We start from the raw sequence: 16,814 nt of genomic DNA, 5'->3' as shown, positions 1-16,814 counted from the left end.
ATCAAGAGACAGCAGAGCCATGCAGGAGAGGAGACATAACATAGACAGACCTGGCTGACATTTCTCGAATTATGAGCTTTTCTGTGGACGAACAGCCTTTGAAAAAACATGAAAATTTTCATGAAATATCACTGATGTGGTTGTAATGTTTTGTTTGGCAGGAAAAATATCATACTTTTTTAATGCACAAAAGCCAAAAGCAAAAATGGGTTAATTTAGAATCTTTTGAAATGAAAACAACTGAAAAATTCAATTTTTTCCCCACAAAACTATTTTTATCTTTTTTACCTGCTCTAGTCCTAGTGCACTGCGCCTGGTAAGTGTCTATGATGATGTCTGCCCCCTCGTGGCTGGTGCATAAAGAAAAGATCTTTAGTGTCATCTTCAGATTAATGTTTATTATGACAGGCCTATAACTGCTATATAAGAGCTCAGTATAATTATTACAAGTGCCTCCCTGATTGGCTACGCGGGCCTGATTTTCATCTCTGTCATCTTGTAGGAGAAGTTGTGCCCTTTGGATGACTTCCAGTTCACCCCATTAGCATAGCTTTCATGGGCTCCTTTCAGGTATAATCCATTCAGGTTGGATGCATGACAATCCTTGTACCACCAGGCCCCTTTAAAGGCTTCAGCACAGTTCAATGATGACACGTCGTTGTCATGGTCGTAGGTTGAAAACATCATGCCGTTGTGCTCCATTAAAGAATCCCCTGTGGAAACAATTGGGTTTATTTATTACATGTTTTTACAGAGACAAGGTGGGTGAGATATTCTCTTCTTGCTAACTTTTTACAGTTCAGTTCCCACAGCCCAGCCTGGTGGTTCTGCAGTGGGGTTACCAAATTTCTCCCTTTCCAGGCAGCAGAAATCTCCCTGGGGTCAGGAGAGAGATTGCAGTTCTATTTTCAGTAAGGAACATTTTTCACCAGGCCATATTCGCAGTGTATCTCCACACAGGATTGGATAGGAAACTCTTCAACTTGTCATGACTTAACTCAAAGACCAAAGTCAAAAAGGTGCTGATCAGGGAACATCTATTAGCTGATTATGCTGCCCTCATAGCCCATGATGAAGATCTATTACAAGAATTCATGGACCTCCTTTCAAGTACCTGTCAGGCATTTGCTCTAACCATCAGCATCAAGAAAACGGTTGTATTACAACAGAGGGTTCCACAAGATCCTTCAATCGCCTTAAATGCCAACCAGCTAGAAGTAGTCCAAAAGGTTCAGCGATTTAGGTTCTACAGTGAGTACCAACCTCTCACTGGATGAAGAACTAAATGTTTGCATTGGAAAGGCTGCCACCACCTTTAGCAGACTAACTAAAAGAGCATGGAACAACTCAAAGCTTACCAGCAAGACCAAAATGCTAGTGTGCCAAGCTTGCGTCCTCAGCACTCTCATGTGTGTTGGGCAAATTTGAAGGGCAAATCTCCAACTGTGACAGCCCTGCTCAAGTGAAGATGACTGCAGTGGCTGGGCCATCTGAGTAGGTTGGAAGACGGACGCATACCCAAGGAGAAGCGATATGGGGAGCTCTTAGAGGGAACAAGAACAACAGGATGTCCCAAGCTTCACAAAAAGACACATGCAAGCGAGATATGAAGGAATTTGGCATTGACCCTGACCAATGGGAAATCCTGGCAAGTGATCGTAACAAGTGGTGCCATCGGCTCCATCAGAGAATCAAAGTCCGGGACAGGAGCTATCTCCTACAGCTTGAAGAGAAAAGAGCCCACAGGAAGCAAGCAGCTCCCAACCAATATAGATATATTTGCAGCAACTGTCAAAGATCATGCAAATCTTGGATAGGACCATTCAGTCACATGAGACATCAGAGGCTGCAATTCCCACCATCTTTCGTATATGAAAGGATGCCAAAAAATGATAGTCTGAGCTCAGTTACACCACTATAAATCCGGAATAACTCATTGCAGTCAATGTGCTCGGTCCTTGGGTGTCCTGAAATCAGTTTACACCATTGTGATGGTATAATGTGAGCCCAATATGGTCCTAACACTAACAGCATAACCCGGAGCCTGCTGAGGATTCAGGATCATAGATTCACAGAATCATAGAAATGTCGGGCTGGAAGGGACCTTGAGAAGTCATCTAGTCCAACCCCCTCGGCTGAGGCAGCACCAAGTAAATCTGGACCGTGCCTGAGAAGTGTTTGCCCAATGTGTTCTTTAAAACTTCCAGTGATGTGGATTTCACAACCTCTGTTGGAAGCCTATTCCAGAGCTTAACTTCCCTGGAAAAATCATGGAGCAGGTCCTCAAGGAATCAATTCTGTAGCACTTAGAGGAGAGGAAAGTGATCAGGAACGGTCAGCATGGATTCACCAAGGGCAAGTCATGCCTGACTTATCTAATTGCCTTCTATGATGAGATAACTGGCTCTGTGGGTGAGGGGAAAGCAGTGGACATGTTGTTCCTTGACTTTAGCAAAGCTTTTCACACAGTCTCCCACAGTATTCTTGCCAGCAAGTTAAAGAAGTATGGGCTGGATGAATGCACTATAAGGTGGGTAGAAAGCTGGCTAGATTGTCGGGCTCAACGGGTAGTGATCAATGGCTCCATGTCTAGTTGGCAGCCAGTGTCAAGTGGAGTGCCCCAAGGGTCGGTCCTGAGGCCGGTTTTGTTCAATATCTTCATAAATGATTTGGAGGATGGTGTGGATTGCACCCTCAGCAAGTTTGCAGATGACACTAAACTGGGAGGAGAGGTAGATACGCTGGAGGGTAGGGATAGGATACAGAGGGCCCTAGACAAATTGGAGGATTGGGCCAAAAGAAATCTGATGAGGTTCAACAAGGACAAGTGCAGAGTCCTGCACTTAGGACAGAAGAATCCAATGCACCGCTACAGACTAGGGACCGAATGGCTAGGCAGCAGTTCTGCAGAAAAGGACCTAGGGGTTACAGTGGAGGAGAAGCTGGATATGAGTCAACAGTGTGCCCTTGTTGCCAAGAAGGCCAATGGCATTTTGGGATGTATAAGTAGGGGCACTGCGAGCAGATCAAGGAACGTGATCATTCCCCTCTATTCGACGTTTTCCAAATTATCCACATCCTTCTTGTAGTGTGGGGCCCAAAACTGGACACAGTACTCCAGATGAGGCCTCACCAATGTCGAATAGAGGGGGACGATCACGTCCCTCGATCTGCTTGCTATGCCCCTACATATACATCCCAAAATGCCATTGGCCTTCTTGGCAACAAGGGCACACTGCTGGCTCATATCCAGCTTCTCGTCCACTGTCACCCCTAGGTCCTTTTCTGCAGAACTGCTGCCTAGCCATTCGGTCCCTAGTCTGTAGCGGTGCATTGGATTCTTCTGTCCTAAGTGCAGGACCCTGCACTTATCCTTATTGAACCTCATCAGATTTCTTTTGGCCCAATCCTCCAATTTGTCTAGGTCCCTCTGTATCCTATCCCTGCCCTCCAGCGTATCTACCACTCCTCCCAGTTTAGTATCATCCGCAAATTTGCTGAGAGTGCAATCTACACCATCCTCCAGATCATTTATGAAGATATTGAACAAAACCAGCCCCAGGACCGACCCCTGGGGCACTCCACTTGACACTGGCTGCCAACTAGACATGGAGCCATTGATCACTACCCGTTGAGCCCGACAATCTAGCCAACTTTCTACCCTCCTTATGGTGCATTCATCCAGCCCATACTTCCTTAAGTTGCTGACAAGAATACTGTGGGACACCGTGTGAAAAGCTTTGCTAAAGTCAAGATACAATACATCCACTGCTTTCCCTTCATCCACAGAACCAGTAATCTCATCATAGAAGGCGATTAGATTAGTCAGGCATGACCATCCCTTGGTGAATCCATGCTGACTGTTCCTGATCACTTTCCTGTCATGTAAGTGCTTCAGGATTGATTCTTTGAGGACCTGCTTCATGATTTTTCCGGGGACTGAAGTGAGGCTGACTGGCCTGTAGTTCCCAGGATCCTCCTTCTTCCCTTTTTTAAAGATTGGCACTACATTAGCCTTTTTCCAGTCATCCGGGACTTCCCCCGTTCGCCACGACTTTTTTAATTTTTCTGTCCTCCAAAGTGCTTGTAACCCCTCCCAGCTTGGTGCCATCTGCAAATTTTATAAGCATATTCTCCAACTCATTAATTAATTAATTATCCAACTCATTAATGAAAATATTGACTTCTACTGGACCCAGGACTGACCGCTGCAAAACCCCATTAGAACCTCCCAGTTTGACAGCAAACCATTGATAACTACTCTTTGAGTAGTCTTTCAACCAGTGATGCACCCATTTTATGGTAATTTCTTCCAGACTGCATTTCCCTCATTTCTTTATCGAGAATGCCAGGTGGGATTTTGTCAAAAGTCTTACTAAAATCAAAATATATCATGTCTACTGCTTTCCCCTTATCCATTAAGCCAATAACCCTGTCAAAGAAGGAAATTAGGTTGGTTTGATATGATTTGTTCATGAGAAATCCATGGTGGTTATTGCTAATTAATCCAATTGTCCTCTAGGTGTTTACAAACTGATTGTTTAATAATTTGAGTGAGTGTCTTTCCAGGTATCAAAGTTAGGCTGAGTGGCCTACAATTCCCTGGGTCCCGTTTGTTCCTCCTCTTAAATATAGGTACTATGTTTGCCCTTCTCCAGTGCTCTGGGACACTGACACATCCTGCAGGAGTTCTCCAGAAAATTATTCATGGTTCTGAGATTGTTTCAGCTAGCTCTTTTAGTCCCTTAGCATGAGTTTAGCCAGGCCCTCCTGACTTGAATACATCTAACTTATCTAAATATTGTTTAACCTTTCCCCCGTATTTGGGCTTGCATTCCTTCCCCCTTGTTGTTAATAGTGTGTTAAGTATGTCATTACCAGTAACCTTTTTAGTGAAGATTGAAACACACTAGTCATGAAACACCTCCGCCTTCTTGATGTCCTCAGTTATTACCTCTCCATTCCTGCTAAGTTGAGGAACTACATGTTCTTTCATCTTTCTCTTGCTGCTAATATATGTTAAGAACCTCTTCTTATGGCTTTTTCTTTTCCTTCCTAGGTGTAACTTATTTTGTGCCTTAATCTTTCTGATTTTGTCCCTACATGGGTATGCTACTCTTTTGTACTTCTCCTTCGCACTTTGTCCATGTTTCCACTCCTTCCTTTCCTTAGAATAAAGACATCTGTGATTTCATGAACACTTTCACCCAAATTGTCTTCCACCTCCAGATTTGCTACCATTTCCTCCCTGTTGGTCAGAATTAAGTCTAAAATGGCTGGTTCCCGCCTTCCTGCCCCCCAGCCCTCCCGGTTACTTCCTCTACAAAACGGAGTCCGCAATACATTCCAAGAACTTTTGTGTTTTTCTTTATTCCTTTTCCAACAAATGTCTGGGTAGTTAAAGTCCCCCATTACTATAGTACACCCATACAAAAGGTCGCTTTTATTTATTATCCTTTTTTTCTTTGCCCAGAGACTATCAATTGATCTGCCTCTCATCTACTCCTGTAGCGGAGAACAAGTGCTGTGCCTACTTTGTTCGAAGTGTCACTATAGGAGGTTTCAGAATTAATTGATAAAACTTTACAGTAACAAATCACCGGGACCAGATGGCATTCACCCAAGAGTTCCGAAAGAACTCAAATGTGAAATTGTGAAACTATTAACTATGGTTTGTAACTTGGCCTTTAAATCAGGTTCTGTACCCAATGACTGGAAGATAGCTAATGTAACACCAATATTTAAAAAGGGCTCTAGAGGTGATCCCGGAAATTACAGACCGGTAAGTCTAACGTCTGTACTGGGCAAATTAGTTGAAACAATAGGAAAGAATAATATTGTCAGACACATAGAAGAACATAAATTGTTGGGCAAAAGTCAACATGGTTTCTGTAGAGGGAAATCATGTCTTACTAATCTACTAGAGTTCTTTGAAGGGGTCACAAACACGTGGACAATGGGGATCTAGTGGACATAGTGTATTTAGATTTCCAGAAAGCCTTTGACAAGGTTGCTCACCAAAGACTCTTAAGTAAATTATGTTGTCATTGGATAAGAGGGAAGATCCTTTCATGGACTGAGAACTGGTTAAAAGACAGGGAACAAAGGGTAGGAATATATGGTAAATTTTCAGAATGGAGAGAGGTAACTAGTGGTGTGCCCCAAGGTTCAGTCCTAGAACCAATCCTATTCAGCTTATTCATAAATGATCTGGAGAAAGGGGTAAACAGTGAGGTGGCAAAGTTTGCAGATGATACTAAACTGCTCAAGATCGTTAAGACCAAAGCAGACTGTGAAGAACTTCAAAAAGGTTTCAGAGTAACAGCTGTGTTAGTCTGTATTTGCAAAAAGAAAAGGAGTACTTGTGGCACCTTAGAGACTAACCAATTTATTTGAGCATGAGCTTTCATGAGCTACAGCTCATCCGATGAAGTGAGCTGTAGCTCACAAAAGCTTATGCTCAAATAAATTGGTTAGTCTCTAAGGTGCCACAACTTCAAAAAGATCTCACAAAACTAAGTGATTGGGCAACAAAATGGCAAAGGAAATTTAATGTAGATAAATGTAACGTAATGCACCTTGGAAAAAATAACCCCCAACTATACATACAATATGATGGGGGCTAATTTAGCTGCAGGTAATCAGGAAAGAGATCTTGGAGTCATCGTGGACAGTCATCTGAAGACGTCCACACAGTGTGCAGCGGCAGTCAAAAAAGCAAACGGGATGTTAGGAATCATTAAAAAAGGGACAGAGAATAAGACGGAGAATATCTTATTGCCCTTATATAAAGCCATGGTATTCCCACATCTTGAATACTGCGTAGAGATGTGGTCTCCTCATCTCAAACAAGATATACTGGCATTAGAAAAGGTTCAGAGAAGGGCACCTAAAATGATTAGGGGTTTGGAACAGGTCCCATATAAGGAGAGATTAAAGAGGCTAGGACTTTTCAGCTTGGAAAAGAGGAGATTAAAGGGGGATATGACAGAGGTATATAAAATCATGAGTGGTGTGGAGAAAGTGAATAAGGAAAAGTTATTTACTTGTTCCCATAATATAAGAACTAGGGGCCACCAAATGAAATTAATGGAGAGCAGGTTTAAAACAAATAAAAGGAAGTTCTTCTTCACACAGCGCACAGTCAACCTGTGGAACTCCTTGCCTGAGGAGGTTGTGAAGGCTAGGACTATAACAGGGTTTAAAAGAGAACTAGATAAGTTCATAGAGGTTAAATCCATTAATAGCTATTTGCCAGGATGGGTAAGCAATGGTGCCTCTGTTTGTCAGAGGGTGGAGACGGATGGCAGGAGAGAGATCATTTGATCATTACCTGTTAGGTTCACTCTCTCTGGGGCACCTGGCATTGGCCACTGTCCGTAGCCAGGATAGTGGGCTGGATGGACCTTTAGTCTGATACAGTATGGCCATTCTTATGTTCTGATGTACGTAGTTCAATTCAGATATTTCTATGGGGCATTAAGATCTAATTTAGGAAAGCAACCAGCAGTAGCTGTGCCTACCTCTGCTTGTTATTCTGTGATCAGTCCTTCACTAGGCAGGATATCCATACTATACTGTATGTTCTGTTGTCACTAGACCGTGTGTTTCTCCTCTAATAGTTCAGCAGGAGAATAACTGATGTTTCCTGACAGACATGACCTCCACAGATTACCTTGCCTTTTGCTTCTGCCATTGACTATTCTGCATGTTTTGCTTTACATTTTTCCATCTGCCACAAAGGGTAAAGGATGAGCTCAGAACCTACCTGCAGTGCCATTCACAAAGGGTCCAACAATCAGCGTGTATTTCTCAGTCTCCCCTGTAATTCTGAATGATGAGAATGTAGCAAATTCATAGTTGTCATCAAAATCTCTGAAATCGATGCGAAGCACATTGCGACCTTTAGAAAACAATTTGAAAGCAAAATGTTCAGCACATTCCATTCGTGTTTATTACTGTTATTGATTGTTTCTATTGCACAAGCCCCTAAAGGCTCTACACACAAATCAGTCCCCATTATGTTGGGACCATTATGATCATCTAGTTTGAATTGCCTGCATCACACACATCACAGAATTCCACCCACTGATTCTTGTATCAAGGCAATATCTTCCTATTGACCTTTATCAATTCAATTTCCATCCACCAACCTGACCTCCCTATTAAAAACCTGCTCCATGTTATGCTTTGCGAAGGTAGTTCAGAATCGATGACCTCATCCAGGCTGTAGCATCCCTTATTGCTGTACTGTGGGCGAACCACCCGAGGACAAAATGCTGCTCCAGGAATCGTGACTGGATCCAGCCCATCTACCACAGCATTATTGGCTTCAGTAGCTCTGTGTGGCAGGACTGGGCTGTAAGGAACAGGAAGGGGTGTCTGCAGCGGAAGTGTTACCTCTACCGATTAGTACAGCTCTATACCCTGTGTCCGTGGCTAAAGTGTGGGAACAAAACTTGGTGGAGAAGGTTGCGATAAGGAAAAGAATGAATCAGTGATGTCTTTACTAATGGATGTCAGCAGGTGGATATTGTCATTCCCAAGCCAGAATTCTGACAGCCGGCTGCCAAAACCTCTTTTGTATGAATACCAGTCACGATAAAAATCCACAGAGCCATCCACCCGTCTCTGGAACACCTGCAGGGAAACAGGAGGTTCTCAGCTGGGAAATCCCACATTGTTTTCCATTCTACTAGAGCAGAAGACCAGAAACTCTGAGACTGTAAATCATTGGATGAGATTTAACGTGGTCAGGTCTATTTCAGCTCAGGTGACTATCGCAGAGGGAGGCTTGTCTCAGAGGATCCTATTAAATCTTGGCAGCAACAGCACTAGGTTAAAGGATCACATGGTCCGAAATCTACAGCACTGGACTGGCAATCAGGACTCCTGGGTTCTATACACAGTTGTGCCACTCGAGCAAGTCACATCACCTCTGCTTTCTGTCCAGCCCTTTGTCTGCCTTGTTTATGGAGACTGTGAGTTGCAAAGGATGGGGGCTGTCTCTCAGTATGTGTGTTCAGCACTCAGTGCAATGGGACCCTGATCTTCATCGGATACTCTAGGCACGACTGGGATATAAATAAGCATAATAATAAATTGGAAGGTTTAAATGTGATGAGTATACAGGGTTCAAACCCCTCATCTCCTCAGCTCCCTAGAACACTCTCTCCACTCATACTCAGAGGCTGCTTGAGTGACAGAGCAGCTGATGCACCAGAAGGGGAAGGAAGAAGGAATTCTGGTTCCGGAGTCTGGGCAGCTATTGAGGAGGCTCTGAGAGCTGGGCAGAGAATAGCCAGGAAAAGGGACACCTAGTGTCAGAGCAGTGACAAATGTCCCCTCAGACGGGGTCTTTTAGACTCTAAAGCTCCGGGTTTCCTCCATGGAACCCATTGTGTTCACAACCAAGTTATCTCCACAACCAAGGACTAGGGAGGATTAGAAGGGCTCAGGAAGTGTCTGTGTTTTTATTTCAGCTAACCATGAGGAGCTAACAGCTTAGGACCTTCTGTCCTCATGCTTTTCTCCTAGCTGCAACCCACTGGTTAAGGACCACCTCCCATTCTTGGGACAGTAAACTGTTTGTTGTTCAAGAAAAAACATCCAATGAGCTTCATTATGCGCTGCTCTTACAATCCATCCTCCACCATCTGTGTCCATGTCACACAGCACGGTCATGGCTTTACAGTCATGCGGGTAGATGTTGTACCGGCCGCTCAGGGTGTACCCTCTAGCTAACAGCTCCTTGCAGTTCTTTGCTCCTGGTGGAAAGAGGAATTGAAATATGTAAATTGGTTGAGTAATTCTCCTTGGAGCAGGGATTCATGGGCTGCTTTACATTGCACTGAGGGCCAGATCAATTGCAGAATCAGGTAACTAGAAAATATTCTTTGAGCCACCATCTTCTCCCCTCCCCACTGTTAGTGTTTGGGAATTGGGTAGTATCCCTTTAAATAGTTTGTGTTCCCTTTGTGTTCTATCTTTGGAAACCTACCACAGCAGCAGCAAACGTACCTAGAGAGGCTTTTCATGCTCTCTGTAGTTAGCAAAACAATTGATTTGGACTCCAGTGTGCCAGTCTGGTTTGTATTAACTTTGTTTGCAAGAGGAAAAGACGCAATCACTAGCCCAACCCGATCTGTTCTGGGTGAGAACAGCTCAACCTGAACAGTGGATTGGCTCAAAGGTCTTGAAAAGTCATGGAAATTGAAATGTGACCAAAGGTTTGTACTACAAGTTCCCATGCAGCATTTTGTAATCTGTCTGTGAGCCAGAAGGGCTTCAGGTTATCACGTGACTTGGGTCAGAACTCACCCTGAAAAAATATCAGATTCTCACAGGAATACTCACATCAGTTTGCAAGTGAATCTGTCGGCTGAAATGTATTTCCACAAAAGATTCACTGGCCAATTGCTAACAGCAAAACACCTTCATTTCAAAAGATCAAAGTCTCTTTACTTATAGTTTAAGAACAGCAAATGGGGTAAATCACATATGTATTTTTTTGCAAATTGTCTGTCTCTCATGGGTTTTCATGTTTGGGTTGCTGGATGAAATGAGATGACATTCAGTGGTCATAAGAAACTCTCACCTTTCTGACACTGCATGTAATCGAGCACTTCCTCTTCTAGTCATGAAAAGAAACACAATAGAAAGTGAAATGGAACCAGAAAATATTCTACTGTCTTTTAAACTATGTAATTGGCCAACAGGTACAGCTGGGTTAGCAAAGTACTCGTTATCTTGAAAATGCACTAGACAGGTTTTTAACTGTGAAAATCCAAGTGCTAATGGATCCACAAATGTCTCTGATCTCAGCCTTCCAGCCTGAACCATCAAGACTGCTCTCATTATGTACCAACACTATTTTGTAACCCTCTCATGAGGCTCCTACTTGCAGGGCTAAGAATTGGTCCTTAATAGACTAAATTAATTGCTGGTCAGTAACTAGAAGCAATGCCCACAAAGTCAAGGGAGTTGCATGCGCTTACGCTAGCTGTGAATTTGACTCAATATTCTTTTTAAAAAAATTCCAAGCGACAACGGGACAATAACAGTTAAATAAAGTACTCGTAGAAAAAGGGTCGTTCCTTTAACTGGACATATAAATAGGATCAATTTCTTGTGATTCATACTCCATACTCCTGGTATGTGGGAAATATAAGGAGGGGTAGGGGAAAGTAACCTTCTCTAGGATACACCTCCAGATCTACAGATTTCACTTACATTTCAGCTGTTCTCTCTCATACCAAAGGTCATTTGGCTAGTGTTGTTCCAGACGTTACAACACATGGATGACCACGTGTTTTTGTAGGCATAGCTATTTCTCTCTTTATAGAGCCCAAATCTCACTGGAGGATCAGTGAGCTTGATATTGTGGACATGGTAACTATTTAAGAAACAAGCTTCTTCAGACTCTTAATTTTTAGTGCTGCAAAAATAGAACTGAAATGATGTGTTCAGTATAAAGGAGAGTGCAGAGGGTCTCACCAAGTGTTCCAGGGATTCCTGTAGCTCCCGGGGCTCCTTTATCTCCTAAAAAAAGAACTCAGAATAAAATCCTTGTTTTACCTGGAGGTCACCTCCATAATTCACCATCTCACTAAAGCAATCACTTCGGTTTCATTGTGTGGAGGGGCTAGTTCAAGGCCTATGTACCAGCTATACTCCGCATGATCTGTTAAAGTTGGCGTTTTGTGGGACTTAAGTGATGTATGTTGCCAACTCTCAGGATTTGGTCATGAGTCTCATGATAATTATTGTTTTCCTTAAAGCCCCAGCTCCTCAGGTCCTTTGGTCTTAAAGAAAAAGTAAGTTTCTAGCCCTCAAAGCTACGGCAAAAGCTTCAAAATGTGCCCCCTAAATACTCAAAAAGCAGAAGGCAAATAAAAAGAACACCAGATTTATTATTTTTACAAAATCTCATGATTCTAAAACCAGTCTCCGGATTTTTGATGAACCTAACTTTAGTTTTTCAAAGATTTGGGGTTGGCAGAACTGCATTTATCTTATCTTGTCTTCTGCATTGGCTGAAATGAAATAGGCTTAGGCTACGTCTACACTGCAGTTGAGATCTATCTCCTGTGACTGCATAGGACGTCATGACATTATAATTAGAGCTGGGTGAAATTTTATTCACAATTTTGAAATGTTCCAACTCTTCATTTTGGAACAACGCTGTGTTTTGTCATTTGGCTATTAAACAAAAACAAAAAGGGGACATTTTTGTCTAACCGGAACCAATTTCATTTCATCTTTTTTGTCTGGCAAGGAGCTGAAAGGAAAAATTGTACAATGGAGGGATTGTTGCTCCCAATTCCTCTATCACCGTGAATAGCACCAGAAAGTGCCCTGCTCTGCAGTGAGAAGAATCATCTGAGGTCTCTCACCTTTCGCTCCAGGGCGGCCAGCAGGACCTCTTTCTCCTGATTGAACAAAAAATAAGAGAGCAAAGACTGATCAGAGATAGCGAGATCTTGACACTGGATCAGAACTGAAGTTCTGTTGCAATAATAAACCCTTTATTGTCAAATATAGAGTGAAGAGAAGTTATGGTGGTTTTGGAGCCCACATATTATAGGAATTGATGTTTTATAACAAGGTGTTGTATCAACCAGGCAAGGTACTAACAAGCAAGCATGCTTTTACTGTATTTTGAATTTGCTGATGTGGCGGTTTTTCATTAGTTTTCCTCTTGCAATTGTGTGTCTGCAGTGGTAGGGAACTTTTCCACAAAGGAGTCACAGCCTGGACTGTGGCTCCTGTATCCATGCTCATTATTTTGGCTTCAGCTGTAGCTGACTCAATCTGAGTAGCAATGGTTATTGCTTTTTCTAGTGTAAGCTGTGGTTCTAGAAGTAAGCGTTCTCTTACACGAAGCATGGTTGTTTTCTCAATGAGCTGGTCTCTAATCATCTCATCTGCCATATTCCCAAAGTCACAAATTACAATCAGACTCCTCAGGGAAGCAATATACTGCATTATAGTTTCCCCTTGTTTCCACTCACGCTGGCAAAATCTGTAGAAATTACCGACTACATTCACTTTTGGCACCAAAAAAATTCTTTAATTCAGTGAGTGCTGTCTCATCTTTATCAACTGCAAGGGGAAAGGTGTAAAATATATGCTGCCCTTCTGCTCCAAGGCAGTGGATTAGCAGAGCACGCTTTCTTACTTCAGAAATCTCTGTAGCACTGATTGCAAGCAGATAAGCCTCAAACATATGGATCCAGGTAGTAAAAGCAATTGGAGGCTCACCTGGGCTTTGCAGAAAGGGTGCAGGTGGGTTCAGAGGCAGAAGATCCATCTTCGTTGCCAAAATGTTGTATCAACCAGGCAAGGTACTAACAAGCTTCAACAGGACTTTATTTTCAAAGTGGAAACCTCTTTACCAAGCTGCTGTTGCACCCTCAGTAACTCTCTCCCAGCCTCTCAACTCCTTCCCCCTCCTTCCTGTTTCCTGTTCTTTCAGGCTCCCAACAGCCAGTGCTCCCAATTCTAATAATTATAAGCAACTTCTAAACACCACACTAGGTCTAATTGATATTTGATTAAAAACGTATTTCCTATTCTTAGGTCACCTATAGGAAAACACAGTTCTCTGCCCTTTGTTACTTTACCTTTTGGGCCAGTTTTTCCCACCTTTCCGGGGATCCCCGGAGGTCCCCGTTCTCCTGCAAACACAGAAAACTGACTGAATGTTTTCCAGGGCAGCGTAAATACTTAGCACATAATTCCCACCTACCACCCCAACCTGGAATTACAATAACCCATTTGTGTCAAAATTCAAATCCTGTATCTGCATCTGGCTCGCTGAGTCCCTGATCTCACATCAGGATCCCCTAGCATGGACTCTTACATGGAGGCACATTGAAGTCAAAGGGACAAGCACATCTTGCTGTTAGGTGAGAGCCAAAGCTGGTAAACAACCATTTTATACATGCTACCCTTAAAAATGTCCTGGCTCATGATAATAATCATGATTTCCTCTTCCCTAGCCCCTCTCATCCAAAATTCTCAGAGCGCTTTGGAGAGATCAGTGAAATGTGCCTCAGATAACCTCTGGGAGGTAAAGGACCGTTATCACTATTATACAGAGGAGAAAACTGAGGTTTAAAGAGAGTGACTTGACTAAGGTCACACAGCGAGCCAGTGACAGAGATGAGGAAAGAACCAGAGGACTTGGTTGCCAATCTGACACCCCAAAGGGAATGGACAATATTTCAGAGCTTGGTTATTCTGAAGCTCCAATCCCTTGCCATAGGATATGGGAGATGCCATGTGAATTTCCTCATATCAGGGTTGAGGGGAATCTCCAATGTCTGAGCATATTATAAAAGTAATTCCCATTTACATCAGCACCAGCCATGTCTGATTCCCATTCAGTGCCTGGGAATGTACCTCTCATTCCTGCATTTCCTTGGTCTCCTCTGGGCCCTGTGGCCCCTGGAATTCCGGGGCTACCTTGGAGAATGGAGAGATTATCGGTACTGTTGAGACCTACTATGGTCACCTCTGGGGAAAGAAATGAATCCATAATCAATGATGGTTAGCCTCTCACAATCTGAAACATTCTGCAGAAATCCAGAGGGATAAACTCAGCAAATGAAAGCCTAGATAGTTCCTTGATTTTCCTTTCTCTATTAGCATTATGCATTTCAGAGACAATGCCCTAATATTAAAAGTTGGGGGTTATTACTATTAGTCTTTGTTTTAAGTTATAGTGAAAACAAAAGTTAAAAAGAAGTTATTAAATATTTGTATTTAAAAGAAATAACCTCAGACTTAGTTTTGATGTACACATCCCTCTGCAATGTTTGCAACCTGACCATTGCAGCATTGTGTCAGTTCATGAGAATCTTTCAAGGAAATTACCTACAGAGAAACAAAAGCACTGGAATGGGTTACCTAGGGAGGCGGTGGAATCTCCTTCCTTAGAGGTTTTTAAGGTCAGGCTTGACAAAGCCATGGCTGGGATAATTTGGTTGGGGACTAGTCATGGTATGAGCAGGGGGTTGGACTAGATGATCTCCTGAGGTCCCTTCCAACCCTGATATTTCATGATTCTATGAAAAGTGGAATGAAATGCAGAGGAAAAACAAATAGCTGCCATTCAGTGAAGAAATTGTGCAAAAGTAAAATAAAAAGTAAAAAACAGTTGTTCTTACAAGCTCAGGTAATATATTTTAAAGAACTAAATATGTTTTTAACCTAACAGTCCCCTCTCTATATTATACACATTGTGAGATTTGAAATTATTTATAGGGACATCAGTGGAGAAAAATAGGGACATACCGGTCAACTCCATTGAGCTCTGTTGTTGTGAAAAATTTTGAGGTAAACAAAATGTGGACATGGGCAATATTACCTGTTATATAGGAACTCTACCTCCTAATCTGGAACATTTGGGCATAAATTGTACATAGTAAATGATTTTCAAAATGATCATGAACGTAAGGAGATGAACCGTGAAGGCAGTACTGCTCTGAAATAATACATTAATTTATGCATAAGATGGCGGAGCCTGTATTCAATCCTTGTTTAGCAAACCACCCATTTCCTTCAAAGTGGAGACCATTTGCCTGAATGAGGTCTCCACAGATTTGACTAAATCTTGCATTAGGATCACAGGATTTCATGATGAACTAAAATAAACCTTCAAATACTGCTAGATTCTCAACCCAAAGCAAAGAAATGAATGTGTTGACATGGAAAGAGTTGTATAGTGGATTTTCAGTGATATGTACACAACAGCTGCGATTTTATAAATTTCATCTTAATTTGGTAAAGGTGAATTTTATAAAGCAGAGGGATCTGAAATCACAGGCTCACTCTGAGCTTTGAAGATTGAGATTTTATTTTCCAGAATTTAGCTCATCTGCCTGTGTGGGTCGGTCAGTCACCAGATTAGAAAGGCTTTGGCCCCAATATGCAAAGGAGATGGAAGCTTTAGACAGAGAGATTCCAGCAGCAACGCGGAGAGGTTAGAAGATAGTAAATGAGCATGAGGGAGAAGAGGTCAAGTCAAATTTTGAAGAATCTCAATGAAGACAAAAGACAACCTTTTCATAACATGATTTGCAAAAACTATGTCCGACTTCTGAATGCCTCAAGTCTGTACTGTGCACTTCTGCAGTATAGATTAATTTCGACAAAGGAATTTTGTACAAGGAAGCTGTTCATTTTATTATTTAAAAAGCACCATGAAGAAGCAAAGCACTTTATGGACATGTAGGAGAATGGATATTCCTGAACAGTTCCCAGTTCTCCAGGGTCCAGGTTGGCAAGAGCCACAGTGTGAAATGATGTTGGAAAGAGGATTAAATCGTCTTTCACTCACCTGGGCAGGTGTCCTGAGCCAGACAAACCGTTGCTCCTAAACAGAGTAAAGAGAGGAGAGTTTTCTGGGCAGCTCTCCCCATCGCTAGTGCTGGTCTCTGCAACGGCAGCTCCGCTTGTCTTCTCACCACCTCTCCTCTCCTTTAGTATTTCAGTCCCTTTAAGCCTTTTATATGCAATAACAATAGAGCCTAGAGCAAATAAAGCTCTCTGCCTCAGGTATCTCAGCACCTCCTTCCCACTCTCCACATTCCAGCAGTTTCCACTGAGATTTTTATGCTGCAGCGGTCACAACTGGAGCTGATTAAATGGCCCGATAGGACATGTTGAATACTGGACTAGCAGCCGTTGCTTCCCCCACACAGCAAATAATGATTGTTGAACGGAGCCAGTCTGAATCTTTCCTCACGAAGTTGATTCCTGTCAATGTGTCTTCTGAAATAGTAAAATAAGGTGCCAAATAATGAGCC

General features: G+C 42.5%; 1 protein-coding gene across 1 annotated transcript; it reads right to left on the bottom strand.

Moving 5' to 3' along the window:
* Positions 1–465: 465 nt before the first annotated feature.
* LOC144276010 (ficolin-1-like) lies at positions 466–16,427 on the bottom strand. The gene is made up of 10 exons (XM_077835809.1): positions 16,346–16,427; positions 14,407–14,520; positions 13,626–13,679; positions 12,396–12,431; positions 11,497–11,541; positions 10,598–10,633; positions 9,640–9,767; positions 8,511–8,640; positions 7,769–7,903; positions 466–713 (listed from the first exon to the last, which is right to left on the bottom strand). Exons 1-10 carry the CDS (start codon positions 16,425–16,427, stop codon positions 466–468), a joined length of 1,008 nt encoding a protein of 335 aa, XP_077691935.1.
* Between the last annotated feature and the right edge of the window lie 387 nt (positions 16,428–16,814).

Source organism: Eretmochelys imbricata, chromosome 16 (assembly GCF_965152235.1).
Source record: "Eretmochelys imbricata isolate rEreImb1 chromosome 16, rEreImb1.hap1, whole genome shotgun sequence".
NCBI classification, from domain to species: Eukaryota; Metazoa; Chordata; order Testudines; family Cheloniidae; genus Eretmochelys; species Eretmochelys imbricata.
This window is presented reverse-complemented; position numbering and strand designations above follow the sequence as displayed.